This window comes from Cyclopterus lumpus, chromosome 5 (assembly GCF_009769545.1).
Source record: "Cyclopterus lumpus isolate fCycLum1 chromosome 5, fCycLum1.pri, whole genome shotgun sequence".
Classification (NCBI taxonomy): Eukaryota; Metazoa; Chordata; class Actinopteri; order Perciformes; family Cyclopteridae; genus Cyclopterus; species Cyclopterus lumpus.
In genome coordinates, this window is record NC_046970.1 from 18,371,634 (window position 1) to 18,396,829 (window position 25,196).

At 40.0% G+C, this 25,196-nt stretch overlaps 1 protein-coding gene across 2 annotated transcripts in view; it reads left to right on the top strand.

The window, feature by feature from the left end:
- Positions 1-893: 893 nt before the first annotated feature.
- col2a1b (collagen, type II, alpha 1b) overlaps positions 894-25,196 on the top strand; it is a 42,563-nt gene continuing 18,260 nt past the window's right edge. The window contains exons 1-25 of one of the 2 annotated variants that reach the window (XM_034533805.1): positions 894-1,168; positions 4,608-4,817; positions 6,198-6,214; positions 6,728-6,760; positions 7,625-7,657; positions 7,881-7,934; positions 9,284-9,385; positions 10,041-10,118; positions 12,033-12,077; positions 13,245-13,298; positions 14,693-14,746; positions 15,758-15,811; positions 16,424-16,477; positions 16,568-16,621; positions 16,845-16,889; positions 16,983-17,036; positions 17,257-17,301; positions 17,490-17,543; positions 20,354-20,452; positions 20,719-20,763; positions 21,491-21,589; positions 21,777-21,830; positions 22,085-22,192; positions 22,480-22,533; positions 24,235-24,333. In XM_034533805.1, the coding sequence (XP_034389696.1) occupies positions 1,078-1,168; positions 4,608-4,817; positions 6,198-6,214; positions 6,728-6,760; positions 7,625-7,657; positions 7,881-7,934; positions 9,284-9,385; positions 10,041-10,118; positions 12,033-12,077; positions 13,245-13,298; positions 14,693-14,746; positions 15,758-15,811; positions 16,424-16,477; positions 16,568-16,621; positions 16,845-16,889; positions 16,983-17,036; positions 17,257-17,301; positions 17,490-17,543; positions 20,354-20,452; positions 20,719-20,763; positions 21,491-21,589; positions 21,777-21,830; positions 22,085-22,192; positions 22,480-22,533; positions 24,235-24,333 (1,689 nt within the window). In that variant the 5' untranslated portion in view covers positions 894-1,077. The remainder of the gene's footprint in view (positions 1,169-4,607; positions 4,818-6,197; positions 6,215-6,727; positions 6,761-7,624; positions 7,658-7,880; positions 7,935-9,283; positions 9,386-10,040; positions 10,119-12,032; positions 12,078-13,244; positions 13,299-14,692; positions 14,747-15,757; positions 15,812-16,423; positions 16,478-16,567; positions 16,622-16,844; positions 16,890-16,982; positions 17,037-17,256; positions 17,302-17,489; positions 17,544-20,353; positions 20,453-20,718; positions 20,764-21,490; positions 21,590-21,776; positions 21,831-22,084; positions 22,193-22,479; positions 22,534-24,234; positions 24,334-25,196) is intronic. The other variant, XM_034533806.1, reaches the window with a different exon arrangement.

Here is a 25,196-nt window from a genome sequence, read left to right on the forward strand (position 1 = left end):
TGATGGATTAAACGACTCGCTGTAGCTCTGAACTCCACCATGCCGGGTGTCATGAACTCTTGTGGCTCATGGTTCAATATTAGAGAATGAGCAACTAGAGCGTATCCAGTCTTATTGTTAGGCTGATTGCAGAACTATCATAACATTAAGTGTGTAGTAACCACATGGACTAATAATGCCTTCAACATGTATTAATGTTGGGTCGTGGGGCTTTTTATACACATTTTGCATTATGCATGCAGCAAACTATGCATTATGTGTACATTACATTATTTAAACTTGAATGTATATGGTATAATCTATCTTATCTTGTTGATTGAATCTTCCCCCATAATCATTTTAACATTATTGTTTGTCTTTGATATTTTATGGCTTATAAATGGTGACTTTATGTTCAGTGTTGCACTTTATTAAATATTCACATGCATCCGATGCATACAACCATCTCCTCAAAGTACCCTTGTCAAATATTGCACTGTCTAGTATTTTTCTGGCACTTATCTTTCCCACACAAAATATCATATTTTCCTTTACAACTGTCTATTTATTGAACAAAGGTCAGAGATCTACATAGCAAAATTAAGAAGCGCCATCAATTAGCGTAACGAAGAGAGTCTGACCTGCTTTGGATGAACAAGGCAGTGGAGAAAGGGGGGCGGCACCAAGGTTACGGGGAAAGTTTCAGACTTTTTTGGGGTTCAGTAGCAGCACGTGGAGAAAGGAGTGGTCTGAGACTGGAATAATGCAACCTGGGAGACAGAATGGGAGGGAAACGGCGCTCAGGTTTCAGCCCGACAGGGGGTAAGGGGCTGGACTGATATTTGGGAATATACGAAGATTCATTGAAGGCAACGGGGACATAAAACTACAGCGTCTGGCCCGAAGCGGTCGGTGCTGAATTTCTTCTGCAGGTCCAGGTCCTGCCGCTGGATTCCCTCATTGGTTTTTGGGAACTGTCAATGTCGAATGTTTCGGTTTTGTAACTGGGGACACATACACTAAATACTGCGAGAAGAACTCCGATATCTTGGCACTTTCCTTTCTCCCTCGTGGGCACTGCATGTCTAATATTTAGACATGTTCAGCTTTATGGATTCGAGGACTGTACTGCTACTTGTAGCAACCCAAGTGTGTCTATTAGCCGTTGTAAGATGTCAAGAGGACGACCGTAAGTGATCGTTTTATTTCTCTCAAACAGCTATGAAGAAAAGCTCAAGTTGTCATAAAGTGCATTTTCTTTTACAACAGGTTCATCTTTAAGTGCAGCACCTGCGCTTTTAATAGTGCAGTGCTTGTGTTGCTGCTTGTTGAGAGATTTGGCGTTTCCCTCGCACCTTTTACGCACAAAGGTTTCTGATTGTTTGGAGACTCTGTTGCAAAGTATTTTGATTGCTGATAGTTGTGGACTTTCTGTCTACTACGTGTGCTGATCTTATTGTAGCTGCAGGTGCGACTCCACTTAAAATAGATGAGTTGTGGACGTGCGTAGTTAAGTAAGTTATGTAATGGATGGAGAGATGTGGCAAGTTTACGCAAAATAACGCGCACTGGGCAGGAGACGTTAGTTTTCTTATTTCTTTGGAGTCATTTTGTATTAACGTTAATTCGTTGTTACAGTAGTTATTCATTATTGTTGAAGGTTAGACTTCAAATCATAAATATTCCGATTTGAATCCCCTACAGTGGAGCCAAATTACTTATCCTACCTCCCCCTCCTTTCTCAGGTTAAGCTGCCAGACACCTGTGGGTGCTTTAGAGGCCTTGACGGGCTCTCGTTTTAGCTGCAGATTCACTTAATTTAGAGGGCGAGGAGGGGAGGGGGTGGGCAAAAAGTGAAAGGTGGTCAGGCTCAAGGGCCTTTGGTGAGAAAAGTGTTCACATTCCATTGCTGTCAGAGGGTATCCAGGCGAATCCTGGCTTGTTGGGGCGGAAAGGTAGACTAATAACCCACATTTCCCTAAAAAGGTTTTTTTATAAGCAATTACTTAAATATTTTCTCTATTCAGAATCCAGTAACCCATATAGCAGTCTTCATACCTGCAGACGTTCTACTGTCTCTGCAGTTATTTGAATACAACTGAAATGGGATAATTCCTCATCAGTATTGATTTCAGCATCCTCAAGGGACATTTGAGCTCAAAGGTATGCCAGCAGATGGGAGCCAGAAATAATGTTCCATGTGATTTCAGGATTGCCATCTGCATAAAAGATTACCCATAAACTGTGACAGTCAGCCCAGGGAGAATCAGAGCCATGGTGCAAGAGATAGGTGATTGGGGAAAAAAAGGACTTTTAAAAAAATGCAAAGGTGTATTTTCCAAGAAGAAAAGGGGGAAAATACTCAAAGCAATTGCAAGTCTCAGGTTACCCTTTCAGAGGTATAGTCCCCTAGATATAATGTCATTCTTTCCTCTGTGTCAACTGGAGACAGAAATGTAACTGAAGTGGTAAAGAGGTCTGATTGTGACCTGAGCACAGCAGGCTCAATGGCCCCAAGTCACTCAGAGGGGACCGGGGTTCTTTAACCATCAGTTTCGTGGCTACTGACTGAGTCCCTCATGGAGGCGAGGAGCACATGAAGCTAATCAGGTGAGAGGAGAAGAGGTCGAGGGCCTGAACATTACTAAATACAGTGAAAACACAGTGGACTCTACTGTCCTCGAAGTACACCTGGGTTCACTTTACTATTTTCATTGTTCATTTTACTCCCCTGGAAAACAGTATGGCTGCCAACACATGGGAGAGGAGACTTACAAATTATCCTCAGTGACGAAAAGCCAGCTTTCTCTCAACTCTGCAGTATACAGAGGAGCCCTTGTCCCCAAATATCAGGAGAATCTTTCATATTTGTGAGCCAATGAAAGGACAGGTGCAGTCTTTTGACAGTGCATCCGGGCCTGTTGATGTCAAACCTGCAAGGTATGTGCATGCAGGATGACCTTCTTTTTTTTTCTCTGGTGTGTTTGAATTGGCATCTGACACAGCTTTGGCTTCCAGATGGGGTTTAAAGTGTGCCCCGTGTTTATACAAGGCAATAGTTTGTGAATTGCCCACCCTGTCCCTTTCCAGAAAGACCTCATTCATTGCTGCTGAGGTCCATCAGGTTACCTCAAAGGTAAATATAGCTACTGTACTTGCTCCTTCTCCTCTCACACGGCAGTCCGAACCTTGAGGCTTTTCTTTTGGTGGGTCGACCACTTTCACCCCTCAGTGCAGGTTCAGAGGCTACAATCAGAGCATTTCTTTGAGCAACTATTTGGCCTTCTGTTGACTTTTTAGGAAGCTGTCAGACTGGAAAAATGAACTGGGATATGGCTAATTACTGAATCCATTCTAACATTTTCATGAGTGGTGTCATTTAGAGCAAGTACAGTACCTGTATTGAAACATGCCCAGCCTCTATCAAATTCAGCTGTGTTCTCTTTGCCAAGCTGTGGTCTGAATAATCTAAACATGATTTATTTACTGAATGAAAAGTCTGTTTAGGGTGTCTCCCGCGATGTAAACTCGCCCAATATTTAACTTGTGGAGGAATTCAGGCACATGGTCTTCAGCTCCAGTGAAGTTACTGGAGGTTTCCTGCAGGTCTTACTCAGATGTGATTCTGTGATGTTACACTGCCACCCAGTGACTGTTTGAGAGGTTACTTGTTTGTGGATTCAATAACTTGTCTCCGTATTGGTTATTGATGAATGGAATGACGGGACAAGAGATTATTGCTTCTTTAAGATGGCTTTTGGGATGATTTTTAGTTTTGCCTTTAACCAATAGTAGTAGTGTGTAGTAGACCAGGAAGAGAGGGGGTGACATGTAACAAGGGGTTAACAGCTGGACTTGAACCGGGGAAGTTGCGGTTTATGATGACAAGAGATGCAACGATTAGTCAATTAATCTATTAGTCTTTCGACGAATAAGAATTCAGAAACTATTTTTAAAAAGTATTAAGTATTAAGTCATATATAAGCAAAAGCTTTTGCTTATAAATGAAATGTGACGATATGATGCTTATAAACTAAATATCTTTGGGATTTGGACTGCTAAACAACTTAAATATATCTTGAGCTATGAGATTTTTAAAAGGCATTTTTCACAATATACTCTGACATTTTATAGACAAAATGATTTGTCGATTAATCGATATCAATACAATTGGCAGAAATCTTTCTTAGTTGAAGCCCTAATGGAGACTGTGACACCCCAGAATATTTGTTTAAGTGTAAAAATGTTGTTAATTTTTTGAATTTAGTCATTAATAGTTGTGCCATACATGATCAAAGTAAATGATCACAGATCAAGCTCAATGAAATGTAAAATGTCATTATTTTCAAGAAGAATATGTTTTTTGATTCATTATTTATTTTCTTCTTATATTCACACTTTGAGGTACCTGTGGATGCAGTGCATGTGTTTACCACCTAAACAAAACAGAATTTACTTTGCTTTATATCTTTACAACATTTTATGAGTAACAGTAAATATGCTAGTTGTTGTTTATGAGTAACACATTGCAGTGACTGCATTTCATACCTGATGCATAATATCCTTTTTCCTCCCACCATCTACCTGCCCTGGCCTCTGTGTGTCCCTCTCTATGACCTCACGCACAGAGGAGGATGTTAGTCGCTGTTTACAAGATGGACAGCGCTATAGCGACAAGGACGTGTGGAAACCAGAGCCTTGTCGCATCTGCGTGTGTGACACTGGAACCGTCCTGTGTGATGAAATTGTCTGCGAGGAGCTAAAAGACTGCCCCAAACCTGAAATCCCATTTGGAGAGTGTTGCCCTGTCTGCGCAGCTGACCACGCTCCACCCATTGGTCGTAATTTATTTATCTTACACCTCTCATAAATAAATTACTCGACAAGATCATGTTGTTTATTCTGGGGAGAAAATGAAACATGGGGTATTTGGTATTAATCAAAGGTTGACCATTAACTTACTGGATTAGGACCAATACTATATTTAAACCTTTGATTTTAATACAGTTTTCTATCCCCAAAGCAAACAAATGATGAGAAATAAAAGACAACAGTGACACATCTGACCAGATTTCAGTGAAATGCTACCTCAACGTTTTTCCATAGCCAGCTCACCTTGGCTCCATCTTCTTTGAATACTCTCTCCATGAATATTATGAAAACATGTGGGAGTCATTAAGGAAATACCTCAGTCAAGCAGACGCGGCCTCACATTTCTTCTCTATATCCTTTCTGAGGATGTCTACAGATCCAATGGCAAGAAAAACTGTGACACTCTACTGAGACTTTTGGAAGGAGCTATTCACCACATTTAAAACGGCCATTTTCTCCTGAGAGGTCAGCTTTGGACATACAAACACAGCCAGTTGGGGAGCATACGTGAAATCAGAAGTGTCACTGTCTGCAATGCATGCTTGTTGATTAAAATGCTTTATAAAATACTTATCTTTCATTAAAGGCAACATTAAGTGATTAGTAAGAAGTGTGTAACATGTACAGCATAATTATAAGTTAACTACCTTAAAATAGGGCTGGCTATTGAACCTCAATACTTTTTTTGTATTGACCAAAATGTGTTGATTCCACTGATGATCAAAACATCATCAGTGGAATCACTGTCACATCTGTGGAATCACATCTGTCAGATTCACAATCTTGCTTACTTATTTTGTGACTTGATAGTTTTGGATATACATTACATTTTAGATTAGACTAGATTATAGTTTAATTTATGGAGGCAAATATCCTATACGGCCACTTGAATTAACTTTTGAGAAGTTTGATTCTTTTGATAAAAAAAATGAAAATAGAGTTTTGTCGAAAACTATTTTCATGATTTATCTATATTGCTACTTAACAATGCTTATTAGAATGCTTTGAAATATGAAAACAAAAAATCAGTGATGGCCTCCATCAGATTGAATTATCTAAAATTGGCATTACAATTATTTTGCTTCCTACCTTTCCCTTTTTCTGTTTTGCTTCTGCTTCAAGCTCTTAAGATGGTCATTCAACCAACACTTTTTCAATCCTGATGGGCTCTTCGGGTGCCACAAATATGATTTGGTGGTGGTCATTATGTAGTTTAATTTAAGAAAGTACATTGGTTATCAGCGCTTGTAGACTTCCTGGGTTTTGTGTGACCTTCATGGATTGTGTAATCCATTAGCTAACTGTGATCTGCTTTTTTCCCTCTGACCCACTTGACCACTTAACAGGAGCACCTGGAGGCAAGGTGAGACCCTAAAGGATATTAAGATGCTGTGTGTGTGCGTGTAGATATGTCTGTGTGATCATGATGCTATATATGTGTGTATGTGTGTCTGGTGTGTGTGTGTATGCGTGTGTGTTTGTGTGTGTGTGTGTGTGTGTGTGTGTGTGTGTGTGTGTGTGTGTGCAAAAGGAAGCTTGCCAGCACCTGCAATTAAATGTGTATCTCTCCCAGACTCACATCAGTGCTGCAGGACTTCCCTGTAGTTTATGGATTTACATGAGACTTTGATGTGGAAGAGCTTTGACAGATGGATAATAGTTATTTCCTCCTCAACACCGTGTGCCATATTTATGTATCTAAGGATACTGTCGGGGATACTTATTATCAACATTTTTCCATTGACCAGTTTCCTTAAAATTTCAGATGTGCTTTTTAAATAGTTTCTTGTGGCCACGGTTATAAAATATGTGGAAGAAATCGTTTTGTAATTCTAATCCTAATTGCTGTTTTTATGATTTATCTGTTCAACATCAGGGTCAGAAAGGTGAACCCGGAGACATTACCGATGTAAGTTGACACCACACAACACTATATAATACAACTCACCATTCTCACCTAAGAATGTTCTTTTGTGAATTGTTGAATTGTTCGGAGTTTCATGTCTGAAATAGAGATTACTTTCATGACACAACCCCTTATTGGTAATCACTGGTGGAGGAAGTATTCAGATCCTTTACTTAGGTAAAAAGTAGCAATATAATGCTAGAATACTAATCCGTTCATGTATGTATTAAATCTTACTGTGAATTTTAACTATTTCAAGTTCTGTATGGCAGTTTAATCTACACCAGTGCATCATATTTTATAAATAATGATTTGCTCAATTAGAATCTGCAAAGTAATTTGTTCTGAAAGCTGTCAAATGAAGGGAATAGAAAGTATAACTAGGTTGAATAAAAGAGAGATGAGGGAGGTCTGTTGCCCAGTCGTCAGGAAGACAGCCAAGCACAATAAGGCCTCCATACGATCCTCCATAAAGAACCCCAAAGGCCAGCGGAGAAAAAAAGTAAACTCCCTGCGGCTGCAGTGCTGCACCTGGAAAGGCTTTAGCCCTCCAGAGGGAATACAAGGCATTGTTTATTGTATGTTTCTTATAATGCTTTGCCCGAAGAGATTAGCAATTAACCAGCTTGCTCTGATGGAAGAAAGATAATGTTTCCCCTCCGTGTGCAAAGTGATCTAAACGTCACGTGTGCAAATACATCTAAAGTGATCTAAACGTCACATGTGCAAATACATCTGGTGAATGTAAGCTTTAGAGGTGGGCCTAATATAGTGCACTGCAACAAGTCTTCATATGCTACAATTACATGACCTCAAGGATTTTCTGACAGTTTTCTCTTCTCTTTTTTCTATCCTTTGCTTGACCAGGTTGTGGGACCAAGAGGACCAGGTGGCCCAATGGTATCCACCAAGTTCTGCATTTATACACCAAGCTTTTACAATTTGTAGAGATCATTTAAAACATACTGTATTGAAAGTATCCATATTGGAATTGTATTTATTTGCCAGTTGCAATGACAGGGACTCTGATCTGACATAACAGCAGCAGAGTTCACAGCTGATTCTGCACCTCAGATGTACATGAGATAACGTCTGAAGTTACAGACTGTCTCCCGTTCACCAGGGCCCACCAGGAGAGCAAGGACCCCGTGGATCGAGAGGAGACAAGGGAGAGACGGTCAGTTTGAAAAGGGAAAAAAAATTCACACCCCCGTCATGTCATTTTTACACCAAAAAGTAGACCCACAAGCTGCTCTTTTCAGAAGTACAGTAGGTCCTATTGAATCTGATAGCTTAAGGTCTTTAGGGGGTAAGGAGGGTGGATGGGGTCTCTGCTACAGCTTGCAGGTCTGCAGAATGGTAGCCTTTCATTGAGACGCTCAGTCTAACTAGTCATGTGTCGTTTCCATTAGGCGGGGCGGTCTACTGACGTCTGGGTTGTTTAACAAATGTGGGACTGTCAGAGACTCATAATGTAAATCACTGCTTCTCTCTGAGGTCTCCGGCCGCACAACGCCAGGCTTTGATCATTGCATTAACGTAACAACACTTGGATGTAATAATGGCTGCAGGAGAGGAGTTTATCTCTTGTACTCATCTTTTTGATTTAAGCACAAAGCGAGTTGACTCTTTGGTTAGCAGAGGTTAAGCAGCCTTTTAGCACATTCTTTGCTCGGGATCCGCTTGCATTTGTCAAAACATGCTCAGAGGTATGCCAGGTAGTCTGATTTGGTCTGATAAATCATCAGCATGCTCGACATGTAACCTTTGTATCTTGATGGTGTGAGTATTAAAGCTCTTTGTTTTACCTTTAAATATCTGGTTTGGTTCAGTTCAAAAAGCAGAACTCTCTGTTGGCCACACCAGCAGTGCCGTTTGGAGAAGGTTCAACTGAGCATTAAGCTTCTGAAAAAAGTAGTCGAGTCGTGTGTTGTCTGCCAGAAACAGAAACTGTGTAATGAAAGTGCTAGTCAGTTCAAATATTGGCACAAAGGCCTGAAATTAATCAATGGTTACTTGTACCGATTATTATTTAACACTTTCCTGCACTCATGAATGCTTAGAAAGTTAGTGGTATTTTACTTTGTGTGTTTAAAGTAAATATAATAATGAGTTTACAACTAAACTGGATGAATGTTTACTCAATGATATGACTTTCATCTGCATTTCATATCAAATGTGTGTTCTTAATTGTCAAAAATCACATTGCACATAGAAAAATATTACATTACATGTCATTTAGCTGACACTTTTATCCAAAGCGACTTACAATAAGTGCATTAAACCATGAGTCCAAACTCAGAACAACAAGAATCAAGCAAGTACAATTTCTTCAATAAAGTTAAACTACAAAGTGCTATCAGTAAGAGCCATTCAAGTGCTAGATTGTAGATTAATCAGTAAATGACTTGACAGAAAATGAATCAACAGCTATTTTGATAATCTTTTAAAGTAAAACCACCATACATCAGATTGATCATTTGGCAAGAGTCATGGATTTATTTTAATAGTATCTATCTTTTTCAGGGAAGCCTTGGTCCTCGTGGCAGAGATGGTGAGCCTGGCACCCCCGGAAACCCCGGCCCCCCCGGACCTCCAGGACCTAATGGACCCCCTGGCCTTGGTGGAGTGAGTATCCCATGACAAATAGGGGTGGGTTAGCATACACTGCATACATGGGAGCTGACAGGTTGAACACTGATCCAAGGCCAAGAACGGGTTCATTTGAACTGGGTGGAAAAAGCAGAGAGAATGGGAACGTGCAGCAAGGAAAGAATCCAAGAGCACAAAAGATGTGGGACATTTCTGACATTGGGAAGAGGCAGAAAGACAACAGCGAGTAGATGCAGAGAGAGAGAGACTAGATCGAATGCCTCTCATTCTTTGTAGGAGAAAAATGGGGAGGAGGTGGATTGAGGGGAGGGGAGGTAGAAGGGCAGGAGGCAGTATGGTAGACTTTGGGAGGGGAGGGGAGGGGAAGGAGCTTTTTGGGGGGAGGGAAACAAGGAGACTCTTTGTGAAAGAGAGAGAGATGACTACTGTTCACATGCCCTCTGTCTCTCCTCAGGATTCACATAATAAGCTCTGCTGCTCACGTTATATTAGACGCTCTCCTGCCAACATGACACAGCATCCTTCTTCATTTTGTCTTGGCCTTCCATATATTCCAACTGGCTGCTTTACCCTGCAGTCAGTGTGACCTTAAAGTCTTAACTTCACTGAGATGTCATGAATATATATAAAAGGCACATGAACAACCTGTCTTTTATTTTGCCTTTTCCAGAACTTTGCTGCTCAGATGGCTGGTGGTTTTGACGAGAAATCTGGCGGCGCACAGATGGGTGTGATGCAAGGACCAATGGTGAGAGAGCGATGATGAGACCTGCTGCCACTTCCATGTTATTGTAGAGTTTTTACAGTCGGCTGCTTATGTATCTGCCTGGATGCTACAATCTTGGAGGTGTTAGGAGCAAGGAGACTTTCCACCTGAAAATCCCAGGTGAAGATCTGTACTGGCAAGCATCTTTGATGGAAACTCCCGCGCTTATACCTTTCTGGAGGAACCCAAACAACTTCCTTACATGAACCAGAGAATCTTCGCATGGTTATAAAATATGAAAACTACTAAATGGACATCATCATCATCGTCATCATCGTTCTCTTCTCCCGGAGAGGAGATACTCATGGAGGATTTAAAATCATTAAGGATGAGAGGAAGCCGTTCCAAGATAAACCACAGCGATTTGTAGCATCGGCCATGTTTTTTCCCCTCCTTTGTTAATGATTAAGCTCCACAGTGTTGGAGAGAAGACAACACCGAGATCTGGGTCCTGAAGGAAAAGAAACACCTCACATGGAGTACAGAAGAGTCATTCTATAAATTGAGGAAACAGCCATTAAGCATCATTATATTTCAAGCCCATGAAAAATCCCTGCTGTTTGGCATGGCAGCTTGCCCGAGATGGAGCGAGGAGCACACTGGAAGCTATTTGGGTTTAGAGAGCCGCAGAGCAGCTGGGCAGAGTCTCAGCCCAGCAGAGGTTTGAGAAGCCAAGAGAGAGAGGAGGGATTGATCAGATCCCAACAGCTAGCAGCAGTTTTTGTGGCTTCACTCCTACGGACTGTCTGAGAGCTCTCCACAATACTTGGTCCTTTTGAAGCCAGCTCATGTATACTTTGGCTTAGAACCAGTCAGGCTTATAACCCCTTACACACCTCCTCATATCAACTCCAACACCCCAACAACGCACCAACTGAAATGTATGCACACACACAAATAATTGTGTCTCTTAAACACACATTCAAAAAGTCCAGAAGATATAGAGCCCCATTTATAAGTTTCTACTCGCTGGTTAAAGGCTTCCCACACCCACTATAAGGCGACTTTCATTAGTTTCTGGGGACCACTGAGCCGTGCCGTGACATTTGATTTGGCTGCCATCCTTGATTTGTTCAGTAAAACTATGATGCTAAATTGTGGGTTCATAAAAGCAAGCCTATTGAAAGGAATATGTTTTTATCCAAGAGGAAAAGCTGTCACAAGCAATCTCAAGCTGTTTTTTCACTGAGAAACTTAAAATGTTGTGAATCTTTATTGACACCAACTCCTACAATCTGATCTATTCTATTACTTAAGGCAGACGGGGAAGAAGAAGCTATGGATATCTGGCTCATCACCTCCACAGAATGTGATTTTCTCTTGTTGGGCAGCGATGCATGAAGTTGAAATATAAATTACTTTAGCGTGTGTGAGATTAGGTTCATTCAGAGAGAAGTTAGTTAAAGAGATCTCATCTCCTTTTTAATGCTTGAAATCTAACATTTACACATGAAACATTGATGCAACAGTTCCGTTTGATGTTGTTTTACATTCAATGTCAAAGTGTAAGAAGTCATATAGAGTTCAAATCCTCCTGTAGAGCACCAGCACTGGTGACCTTTGAACTATAGATACACGCAACAGGTGGGAAAAAGAGCTGAGAGAAGAAGAAGGGGCCGTTGACAGAAAAAAGAAAGAGATGGAGAGTGAGAGAAAGTCTAAATGCAGCTGAGGAATTTCAAACGATTTATGGATTTGACAAGTGGAGCCGTTACATTTTTGTGTAGCTTCCGGGCAAAGCAGGTCATATTGTTTTTATAGCTTTTGACAGAATTCAAGTTCTCAGAATTGGCACTGGTGTTGTATGTCTTTGTGTAGTCAAACAGTATTTCTGAAGGATGTGATTGAATGTCGTGAGCCTGACGTTGTGTCCTTTGTCTCTTTTCTCTCCCTCAGGGCCCGATGGGTCCCAGAGGACCACCTGGCCCCAGCGGATCACCTGTAAGTACCTCCTGTACGCCCCAGACAGCACACAAGCCGCAGGCACCTGCAGACTAGATCCTGTGTACAACCACAGACAGGCCAGGCTGAATCTCATAATAGTAATGTGCTTGCTGCCGCGTACAAAAGCCACATTGTCTACTTCCCCCGAGTGTCTTCAACAGCAATAATGACCCCAAAATGACCAGTCCCTTTGCACACTCCGACAAGGTTGTGCATACCACAGGCTGTTAGAGAAAAATGTTCACACCCAGCGAGAATACTTAAGTCTCACAGCTGCAGACTGGGGGGCTTTTTCCTCGACACCTGACAATTTACATTTCACAGAGCCTACTGGGCTTACACCTTGCCTTCTTCTGCTCTTGCCTGCACCGAAATCTAGCTGTAGCCCTCCCAGCCCTCCTGAGTAAAGCTATTAAGTTGTAGGCAATGCCATCTGACGTGCCACAACTTGATGGTTTCATCCCCCTGAACCCACATCTGGAGAGAGAGATTTTCTCTTTGGACACTTGACTGCTTTTAGACTTTCTCAAAAAGAGATGCCGTGACATTTGTACGGATGTAGTATAATTTAGTGAAGCTGCAGATTGATAATTGTTGATGTCGTTTTTACTCTGCATATTAACTCGATATTGTTGAATGCATTTGTTTTGCAATTTCACAAACTTCTCATTTTAGGCTGTAAATTAAGATGCGCAACAAATTAAACAGATTTACCACATACAGTAACCAATATGTATTATATACTTTATATACCTGTTGTCATTTCAAGTATCATTTATTGCCGCTACTAACTCTTAACATTATCAGATTTTCTTTAGGCTTTTTTATTGATCATCAATTGATCGCTTAGTCTTCAAAAACTTGGGTAATTCCAAAGTACAGTAGGAAAGTCAAAACATATTCAATTGACTATTACAGACGATGAATTAAACCAGCAGAAAATCTTTTTTTAAAAGCTGGAATGAATTCTTTGATATTTCTAATTTAAAAGCTACTTCAAATGGTGTTTAAATGGTCAGAATAGTTGGTGAACAATGTTCTGTCTATCTGCTAACTGATAAATAGATTCTAGTGCATTCACAGTAATAATGTTGTTCCTCTCAGACACTGCATGTAAAAGTTTCACTCTCATCAAACAGCCTCTCTCTTCTTTCTACATCCCAGGGCCCACAAGGTTTCCAAGGCAACCCAGGAGAGGCTGGAGAGCCCGGACAGTCCGTAAGTATCCTACAGAGTACCGAGTCCTCCCAGTCCTCACTACATGGTTTATTATAAATACTTGTTCTATAAAACTTACAAACCTCCTCTCCTTTTTTTATCTTCGTCTTTTCTTTTGTTCTTCACGTGGAAACTTCAGTCGCTGCTACCTCACTACAGCTAAATAACATTTCCATAAAGTCTTCAAACACGTTCTAACCTTTCACTGCTCACCACTTACTTCTACATCCTCCTCTATTTGACCAGCCAGCTCCTTCAATTTCAACATTTACAACTCTCTTCAGTCAATGCTTGCAATGCTCATGCGTGACGCCTTAACTAGCTCTCTGGCCCTCAGCAGATCTGCAGATTTCCCATGATTCTCCATCTTCTCACTGACAGCTTCCAGGGTGTGTTGCACCTCTCCTGCTCTTTCAGATAATGCCTTACCCCTCAAATAACTCTAACACAGAAGACCAATCGCCTTATATTTAGTTTGCCTTTTCTGTTCTTCTTACAAGTCCTACTTTTAGTTTTCTGGACCCATATCCCCCCTAGAAATCCTACTGTACCCTCTCCCCTGTCCGACCCGTTTCCTCAGTTATTAGACAATACAGACGGAGTCTCCCCACTGCTGTGTTAATCTGCTCCTGTGGGGTTCAGATATGCAGCCTCTGTATTATGATCATTATCTGTGATTAAAATCATGCTTCCTTCCAGAAAATAACTTGACAGTTGCAGATGGGTCACACACGTGTTTGTGAAGACCAGGAATCATTTTGGCTTTTGGGAAATCACAAGAGCGGAAAATTAGTAACAAGATGTTTTGAATTAGCTGAATCTGGTTGTAACCTCATTTATGCTGTCGCAGGCCAGTGTGTTATTCAACATTAGTGCTTAAAAAAAAATGATATTTTGCACAAAGAAACAGAGAGAGAAAAGTGATTTAGATGGAAATAGACACACATCTGAACGATGTACTAAGGATTTTGGCCGAGGATATGAGGATATGAAAGTATTTGTTCCAATCTTTTGGCTTAATCTTGCCTATAACTCCTGCTGATTCTGATTTCATTAAAAATCTTTATATTGTCATTATTGTCTCTGAATATCATTAGTTTGATATGCTTTTATACGAACACAGGCTCACATTAATCAGAATCACAAATGTCATTGTAATTCACATCAGCCAGATAATATAATTTAAATTAATGTCAGACAAAACTGCTGTTTATGATAAATAGTATTATTGTCAGCTAGTGTCAATGAGTGTAACTCAGGGCTGTTTGTAAAGAGAGAGCATGTGTTTTCCCCACATGCTAAGAATTATGAGTCTGAACTATGTGATGTTGCCCTCTGTTGGTTATGAATGGGAACTTGTGTCTCACCTCTGCTTGTCTTCTCTTACCTAATAGGGCCCCATGGGTCCCCGTGGCCCCACCGGACCTTCTGGAAAACCTGGAGATGATGTGAGTGTGTCTGTCACAACTTTATAAAACTGTTAATATATTACCAACAAACAGGAACTCTGACCAAGCTGATACATAGTGACGTTTATTTAATGACTCCTCATATCATCTGCTGTGGTTGTATTCTGTAAAATATCAATGTTTCTGCTGAAAGTCCTCAAATTTGACCAAAAAGATGGAGACATAAATGGTCTTGTGGCCTTTTCTGACTCCCGCTACAGAAATACTGTCATGTTTATATACTGTAGTTGAATTAGTATTAATTTCTCATACCTGACCTTTGACCCATAATATATATATGAAAACATATTTGTATTCATTCGTTTTTAAGGATACTGGCATAGAGTACAAATAACAGTGTCTCCATTATGAATGTATGTTCTTGGTCTCTTTTAGTCCTTCATGTTGTATTGTTACAACTAAATAATATGATCTTACTGATTTTGTATCTAACTGTTATTTTCAACATAGAAAATACAGGATTAAATGTACTTTACATTGTACTGTATATATTGTTGAATCACTTTATTACCGGTCCATTGACTTTTCAATTCTGTTAAACTAATATAGGAACGATGAGACATAATCTCCAATGTCATACATTTAATCCTTTACCATATTCATTGAATTATTATGTTGATAACCAGACTGTATCAGTCAGACAAAGAAACAATGGACGGATCTTTTATTGAAGCTTATGTTCCATTCCATTATCAGAACAGCTTATCCTTTTTTTCATTTCTTCATTTGTTCAACATCTAATTGACAGATTACCTGACACAGGGATCATAGACATCATATATGTAATTCCTACATTTAGCCACATGGTAGCAGCAGACATGACATGTCACATTGCGTCCACTAGGAGCACTCACTCTCTCCATCACATCAACTACATTAAATATACAGTACCTTATTGCATCTCTAAAAGAAACACTTGTATGAAACTCATGAATATACATTCACATTTTAAAATTAAAATGTTCACAATAAATTTTTCCTCTGTTTTAGGGTGAGGCTGGCAAGTCTGGCAAATCAGGTGACCGTGGACCTGCTGGACCTCAGGTGAGATTTCTCAGCCTGTTGATTCATACTGACTGCTTTTAAAGCACTGAGCATGTTGGTAAGGACGAGTCTCACTTACTTTAAGGTCTTATTGTTTGTCTCTCTGTGATCTACAACCAGCCTGATTTGGGGAAACTGCTAAACTTTTAGCTGAACATTTATTTTTACTCTAATAGCATATGTTATAGTGACACTGTTACTTCAGAACAACATATTCAACTTAAACAAATGATGTACTTATAGTCACTTTACATTGATTATACATTTTTGTAGACAAATCTTGTTAGCAACATTATTTTATACTTTAAGCTTCATCTTTTTCCCCTCTACTGCAGGAGTAGGCAACCTTAAGCTGGCATTCATAACCTATAGGGTGGCCTGTTGTTTACCATATTTGTATTGATTTTTCCGGCCACCCTTATAACATGAAGACCTGCCCTACTCTGCCTCTGATTGGCTAGTACTTGTTGACTTCTTCGCAGATTTTTTTATGTTAGTTGCTGATGAACAAGTTTGGTGGGAAGTTGGAAAAGTTAATGATTTCAACTCAAAAGTGTAAAATAACAAATCTGTTTGTTAATCTCCTGCATCATCTCTCCTCTTGCATCGTAGGGAGCTCGTGGATTCCCAGGAACTCCTGGCCTGCCCGGCATCAAGGGACACAGAGTGAGTGTGTTGGTCGACTATTCATGATTTCAAGGACACTAAGGTGGTTGTTTCTCGTTTCCTTAACCGTCTCTCTGCTCTTTCTTTTAGGGTTATCTAGGTCTTGATGGTTCAAAGGGAGAGACTGGAGCTCTTGGGTCCAAGGTGAGATTTTAATATTTGCATGTTTTCCAGTTAATTAAGCCACAGCTTCTCTGTATGTTTATATGTGTTGACCAGAGTAAAGTAGATGAACAGTATGGGATCATTTTGTATTGATTTCAGGAAGATTACAGGAAAAGTAGTTGTTGCTAAGATGACTAATAGACTGCCTTTATTTAAGGTTGCCCTGCCTTACTCACAACCAAGCATCTCTTCCTCTCTTTAGGGAGAGTCCGGTGCTCCCGGAGATAATGGCGCTAATGGACCGATGGTGTGTAATTCTGGACATCACAAATATGTGCAAATCCAGTCTCTGTTATAATGGTGAACTGATACAAGTTATCTTCTGCCCTCACCTACACAGGGACCTCGTGGTTTGCCTGGTGAGAGAGGTCGTCCTGGACCCAGTGGAGTTGCTGTGAGTGTCGTGTTTTTATCTATAAAACCAGATGGATTAGATGCTTCACTTTGCTTTATTAGTGTCTACTGCAGAGTTATGCAGCATATTCTTAGTTAAGCTCAACGTCGTAATCTTTTACTCCCCTGTACCAGTTTCCTGATTTAAATAGTTTGTGTAAAATGAATGAATAAAAGAAAAGTGTTGATACCATATACTGATAATATATTGTTTATTTCAGGGAGCACGTGGAAATGATGGCTTGTCGGGTCCTGCTGGACCCCCAGTAAGTGTCATTCTTAGTCTCATTTAATTCACTTGCATCATTTCATTTGAGATTTACTAAGAAATACTGTGTATGAACTCCATCCCCACCTCTCTACACACAAGCTTCACATCAGTCTCTACAGCTCTACACCTGGATGTGTCAGTTATTAATAGCTGAGCTGACAGACTGTCTTCCCCTCTCTGTAGGGCCCCGTCGGCCCCTCTGGAGCTCCAGGCTTCCCTGGCTCTCCTGGTTCAAAGGTAAGACAAAAAGAAGTTACCTAACAAGTACCCTAATATCCTCCTCATTTTCACCTTTGTTATTCTGCCAGTGAGAGCAAGTTACTGTATCTATACCTTCCTCTGTATGAAAAAGAAACTAACCAGCATAACTCAACTTGTAACCTCTTACTTTGGATTTGTTTGTGTAGCAGATGCAAAAAAAAATGGGTTTTGTGTATTCTGTGTTAGAATAAAAGACTTTCTTGAATCAAAGTTAATATCTTAGAAAATGGCAGGACACAGCTCAGGGAGGATTTTGTGTTGAAATGCTTAAGTGAAATCTGAGACAGCTGCTCTGCATTGAAAAGTACTTTAAGCCTCCATCCATGTGGAAAATTAGGGAGGATTTTTTTTTAAAGTGTTATTCTCCCTTCTCACTCCCTCTTACTGTCTAGTTCTTATTTTCTCTCTCTGCTTTGCGTCTGATTTATCCCTCCTCTACACGGCAGGCCGGCTCAGCTCTGCGCTCGAGGGCCTAGGGCTGGGGATTTGCTTTCTTCAAGCCCCTTGATAGTTTGGGAATTCATTTAGGAATTACAAAAAAAGTATCTCTTTACAAAGTCCAGGAGTTCCCCTCGAAGTAATCAAGGCAGGCTAGGCTCAAAATGTGTGTCTGTGTGACGCGTCAACTTACATCCATAAACACTTTGTTTGTCTGCAGGAGAATCTGTAAACCTGTGAGTGAATGTGTGTCTGTCTGAATTTATAGTATTCTAGGAAGTGTCCCACAATGAGGAATGTTAACAATCTCACATTACGCTCTGATGCCGTACCTTCAGGATCCTGAGAGCTCATGAAAAGCAGCCTCGGTTTTGTCTTTTCCTCTCCGAGTATCATAAGAAAGGCTTTGCATTTAAAAAGGTCCCAAGACTAACACCATAAAAAGCTAGCAAGACGAAAACAACGTTAACTGAACCATGCTGCTAAACTGAAAAGATCTAACCAAGACAACTTTTACCCAGTTGAGTTTCTGATTGATTTATTTATGAAAGCCAAGCTATCGCCTCTAAATGGCTGAGACTTTTTTCCTCCACCTTTCCATTAAACTGGCAGACTTCCTTCCTTTGTCCTCTTTTTCACCTTAGTTTCTGAGCCAGTAAAATATTGGCCTTGACAGCGGATTTTGGGAAAAAATAAGTTTTTCCCAAACACTGTATTATGTCATACTATTGAGTCTGCAAAGTCTACAAAGCTGCAGCAGTAGCGTGGGAATTCAATTCACCAACAAGATGAAAAAGCTGCAAACCAGCTGTGTGTCCAGGTCCGGTTCATCTTATTTTCATACTGAACCATAAGGTCTGCAAAACAGTTTGCACCTGGCTTTTGGATAGCACACTTTTTAAGAGCATTATAAAGACAGCATAAAGAAAAGCTACTAATTCATAAGCATTACAAACATGTGTTACTGAACAACAGTTTGCTTCTATTTTTCTCAAATTAATATGCAATGTATTAATCAATATTAAACATCCCATTTACATAATTATTATGTGAATAGTGTGTGTACAGAGTTGATATATTTGGTGTCGTTGCTCTGGCCTCATCAGAACATTACTTACTCAGAAGATGGAGATGGACCTAAATCTAGCAACAGGCTAAGAGGGAAATTAATACTCACATACACGTTTAAATACCAGGCCATTTCTTATCATGAAAAGCAGCAGATAACTATACGTATAAGTTAAAGGTTTGCAATGATACAATGCATATACCATAGAACAGCACAATGTAGATGTACCATTAGTTAAAACATGTGTATGAACAATAACAAAGCAAGATGTCACATAAAACACTACATTACATTACGGGTGAAATAAGTCTCTGCTACACTGAATATGAAGTGTGTGTCAAGCCACTGTGACTGAGAAATAATCCTGTGAATAAATGGGCTGTGAAGTTAAAGGCCCCAAAACAACAGCTACAATGAAGGATATTAAACAACAACACAGCTGAAACTAAAAGAAACAAAATAGCTCAGCAAATACTTGATATGGGTATATGACAGCCAATGAGACATTAGCAGCCAGGAGCAGAAAATATCCCTCTGAAGTACAATCTGCAGCCATAACCGAACAGAATACAGCAAAATAGAGGCAACAGAGAAACTCAATGACAGGTAACTCAAGTGTTGAAGTGTGTTACCCTGACGATATGGGTGTCCCCTTCCTTTAATCTGCCTGAAGCCGCCTTTCAGGTCGATAGCAGATGGAGAGTGGAGAACGTTTTCCCCTCAGTTAAGCTCGCAGTTTAGTTCAGCTGTCAGATGAATGTAGTGCAGTGTGAGTATGCAATGGCATACAACTAAAAAAGCCTATTCAAGTAAAGTACAAGTACTTCAAAAATGTACTTATGTACTCTGTTGTTATGTATGTTGTGTCACAGTTAAAGCATTTGACTATTAAAAGGTCAATTCTGGACCAAGAAAGCATTTTCATATGTTACGCTCTGACACTGAACACTCTTTAAAACGTTCTCTTTTTAAATTAATCAACCTTATTGGATGAGTTACACTTTCACATTTCACATATGTATATGTATTCTTTTGTTTGTTTCACTTGAAATACACATTTGCAATACCTCAGTGTATTTCTACTTTTAGGGTTGTATTTATATTCCTTAACAGCCTTCCTTTTTTTCATTTGAAATTTCTAGCTTTTTTTCTGTGGGATTCTGTGGGATCTATTTTATCTGATCGACAATTATTATATGTACTCAAACTTCCAAAGATCCCTGCTTACATATTCATTCAATGACATATTGTGTTTCCTCTTTCCTCTCTTGCTCACCAGGGAGAAGCTGGTCCTACTGGTGCTCGTGGTCCTGAGGGTGCTCAGGGACCCCGTGGAGACTCTGGAACACCCGGATCATCCGGACCTTCTGGAGCTTCTGTAAGTAATGCTATAAGTATAGATATGTGAGACGAAAAACGTATTATATCAACTATAGCAAAGCATTACTAAAAATTAAATACCTGTTTTCATCTACATTTCATGATGTATTTTGAGGTTAGTTTGTTTACAGGTGATGGATAGCGTGTAGATCTGAGCTGTATGGCTATTAAGATCAGACTAATCACTCGCAGAACAATAACTGAATCAGGGCCAGTTATGATTATTGCATTGCATTCACTTGCTTTCTCTCTTTAAATCCACAGGGAAATCCTGGTACTGATGGAATCCCTGGATCCAAAGGATCTTCTGTAAGTAACACTGTTGACCTATTTCAATCAACCACCACTAACTGGGCATTTTAATATGTAACTTTTAAGCGCTGGTGATGTTTTCTCATACAATGAATTTCAGAACATATCTGACACATTTGATCTTAAAAGACAGAATGCCAGGACTGTTGCATCGTAACTGATTATGGTCACCTCAAAGGGTATTAAACCGCTTATAGCGTGGCCACTTGACAAAGAAAAAACTCAAGACTATTTGTTTATATTTCCATGCACTTTGTAACCCAAATCAAAAGCTGTACACATGCCATAAATAAAATAAAGGAAGAAATACCATCCCTATTCCAGTAAATAGGACAAAAACTTAAATATGATATATATATACATATATATATATATGTATATATATATAACTTCATGTAATAAAATACTGATTATGAAAAAACTGAGTAGCCAAAATCAGAGGTGAATTCCCGTTTTGTTTTTCTGCCGCATCAGGAAAAATTAATATGAGACTCTTCCATGCGTAACTGAGTGAGTTTGAGTTAAACATCGCACTCCATATTTGTAACCAATTTACAAACATTGGTCCAGAGTTTTCTTATTTACATTGAGCAAAGGAGAATGTACCATGAAAGTTACACTCCGCCTTCATGTTATTCACTTACAGTAAAATGAGTGGTCATTTATTGTGGACTACGTCCATTCAGGTGGATGGTTGACTGACATCATGTCTCTCACTCTGTAGGGTTCTCCTGGTATTGCTGGTGCTCCTGGTTTCCCTGGACCTCGTGGACCTCCCGGGCCTCAGGGAGCAACTGGACCACTCGGGCCCAAAGGAACATCTGTATGTACTCAGTGAATCATTCGCTAACCATTGGCACAGTTTGCGATTTCTATTTGCTGTTCATTTTATATACCAAATAATAACATGGCACAGAAAAAAAAAGTGACAACCTGCAGCTTTCTCTTCCTCTCTGTATTATTTGTTTCTCTCTGCCTATCTAACTGTCTGGCTGTCCATTCTTGTTTAGGGAGACCCAGGTATCCCAGGCTTCAAGGGAGAGTCTGGACCCAAAGGAGAATTTGTGAGTTTTCTTTTCTTTTACTTGTTCCTGTATTCCATGCCTGTACTGTATTCCAAAGTGTGGATGATAAACTTTTAATGTCAAGCATTTGAAATAAGCAGATTATAGGTACTTTAATTGAGTACTTCTGAGGGTTTCTCTGAGAAATAGAAAACATTATAAACAAAAAGTGATTGCTGCTGAAATGTGTTTCCTCACATTAAGTCTTTCTTTCCGCCTGTAATAACATGGTCTGTTGCGGGTGCTTTTTTCAGGGACCGGTTGGTCTGCAGGGATCTATTGGCCCACAAGGAGAAGAAGGCAAGAGAGGACCCAGGGGTGAGGCTGGTTCTGCTGGACCACTTGGACCTCCTGGAGAGAGAGTGAGTACCTTATAAGTGGTTAAAACTTAACTAACTGTATGCTGCTTGGCTACACTCAATCAATAAGAGAACGACATGTTTCCTCCTGTGTAGATTTGTAGATCAAAGATTGTCAAATAGTTACAGATATCTTAACACTTTACACATTATGGCTCCATTTGATAAAGTGTTGTACCATTGTTGGCTCACCATCTAGGAACCTGTTTAAGGACCACAATAAGATTCAGTGACTTAGATATTGTTTTCATAATTATAACACTGACTCTCGTGTTGTGTTTTCTGTCTAGGGATCCCCCGGTAACCGTGGTTTCCCTGGTCAAGACGGTCTGGCTGGTCCCAAGGTGAGCGTCGCCACAGTTATACTTGTTCCTGAGATATCTTGTTATTATTGCAGTTGGAACAGATAATCTGCTCAGAGAAAATGAACATGGATGCATTTAGAGGAAACAGACCTGGCAGAAGAGGATGCAAATCTGTGAAAACTGATAGTTAACATACAATCTGCATATTGCATATTGCCTTTGCATCTGTTGACTATTTATATGTCCAATATTCTCATTGGGTTGTATAGATATATTTGACAACTGTGGTGAGAAAATAAAATGTCTGAATCAACTGAATATTGAGCCATATTATGGCACTCATACTACTTAAATATCACATTACCATAAACTGTAATTAAATTTCTCTCAGTAACCTTCAAATCCAACCATGGAGAATATTATGCTTTCAATATTCTAGTCCTGTGTAGAGTACTGTAGTGTCATCAACACTTAGAAATAAGTCCTAGATTGTAAGTCTTTGCAGGGTTTAAGAATTGACATTATTCTGCTGCAGCATTTTTAAGGGAGCAGAGTCAGCACTCATTCAGCTTCAAACTGGCCTGTAAACATTACTGCAGGTTCTCCCACTTCCCAGAACATTGATCCACTTCCACACAACTTTAAGACTCTGTGGGTGGTTAAACCTCTGCAGAATAGGGTCTAATGCAGTTGATCCTGTGCATGTGACCAACCCACCAATTTAAAACAAATTTAAATCTCTCAAAAACTAAATATTTCCACCTTTCGGCATCTTTACAAGCATTAGTGGCAATAACAAACAAACAGTAAAAATCATATTAATTTAATAAATATCTGGTATTAGTTGTCAAGAGACAACAATTTCTTCATGAATGAGAAACAGCAGATAAATGTTAATTTTCCCAACATTATATTTCACTCGTGTTTTGTTAAAAATGAAAAATATCCCCCGAGAAGTTAAGAAAAAATAGCTTTCAGATGCATCAAAAACATTATTTAGAATTGTATTGACTCATTTGTCCCTGCGGATCTCTGGAAGATAATCCTTCACCACGTTAACGCTTAAATCAAACAAAACATATTGTGTTTGATGAAGTGTATAATAAGAGAGCTTCCTCTTCAAGGTTCATACTGAACTGCGATCGGCACCCAATTCAGCGAGTTACATGATAAATCATAGGAGTGAAATTGATCAGCACTCGAGCATTTCTTCATCAGTACATCTGAAGCTCACATACAGGCAGCAGTTATACACATAACTTCCCCTTTGGTCACAAGATGGCAGCATAACCTGAACCATGTCATGCACCGGTGACCTACATGTCCCAAATCGCCAAAGACAGCATCTCATTTAACTTTAACTTCCTCGCACAGTTTTCATTTATACCAACATTAATCTGTCAGACTTTCGGGGCAACTCTGGGTCAGTGGTAAGAATGTCTGTCTTTCAATCAGGGGGTTGGCAGTTCAATCCCCGGCCTAGTCGATGTGTCCTTGAGCAAGACCACTGCATTGCTCCCTGTAGCTGTGTCTACGGTGTAAAGTGTCTTTGAGCATCTTAAAAAGCGCTATATAAATTAAATGGATTATTTAAACTTCTCATCTCCAGCAGGTCAATGAAACTCCTTCACACTTTTAAAAGGGAAACTTTACGCTGGGCTTTGAGAATTGAAGTGATTGATTGAATGACCAACTCTTCTTGTATTCTCTCTCTCTCTCTCTCTCTCTCTCCCATCACAGGGAGCCCCTGGTGAGCGTGGACCCTCTGGTGCTAGTGGTCCCAAGGGTGCCAACGGTGACCCCGGCCGTCCAGGAGAGTCTGGTCTGCCCGGTGCCAGAGTAAGCACTTCCCTCATTCATAGTACCATAGATATGGATATTGATGATCTGCAGAAATGTGCACCTTTGAATAGGTCTTTCAGTGATTAAGTATTGCACCTCCTTAAAGTGGTCAAAAATAGTCAAATTCAAAGAGTCAGAATTGAATCAGCAAACCTTGTCCCCAAACACGCTGGAACCTACAATGCAACCGACTGCATGTTCCCATTATATTGTACCTGCCTGATGAACGCCCTCATCTTTCAAATTCCAGTGTGCAGCCCTGACTCTCTGTTAAAAGGATTTAGAGTTGCACCCACCATAACATTGTAAAACTCACTATGCACAAAAAAAGAAATATGTAAAAAAGCGATGATGCTGAGATATCATCTTTTTTTCTTTCACACCTGGCGCCTTCATTTCCCACAATGCAACACAACCATCGACAATTCAGTTTGAGATTCAGGTGTGTTATGTTAGTAGCAGCTAATGGAACCTTGAGCCGCTAACCTTAAGCAGAGATGAGGAGCGGGCTATACAGGTCTGATAAGCTCACGTCATTCTAACCCCACACCTCATAATTGTTCTCACACATGAGCCAATTTATCAGACTTTGCACAGCTCCCTTTGGAGCCACACAATACTTCATACGACTTTGTACATATGCAGTAGCTCTCCAAGACCCGTGAACAGACTTTGATGTTTAAAAATAAGAGTTCCCCTTTAACAAATGATCTCAACCCTAGCTGAGATAACCCATGAATGCAGCATTTGTGCTTCCCCCTGGAGGGATTACATTACCCAACAGCAGCAAAAGTGGTTGTTAACATTATATTAAGAATTATCACCGCAGAGGAAGTTTGAAAAAATGTAGGGAACCGAGG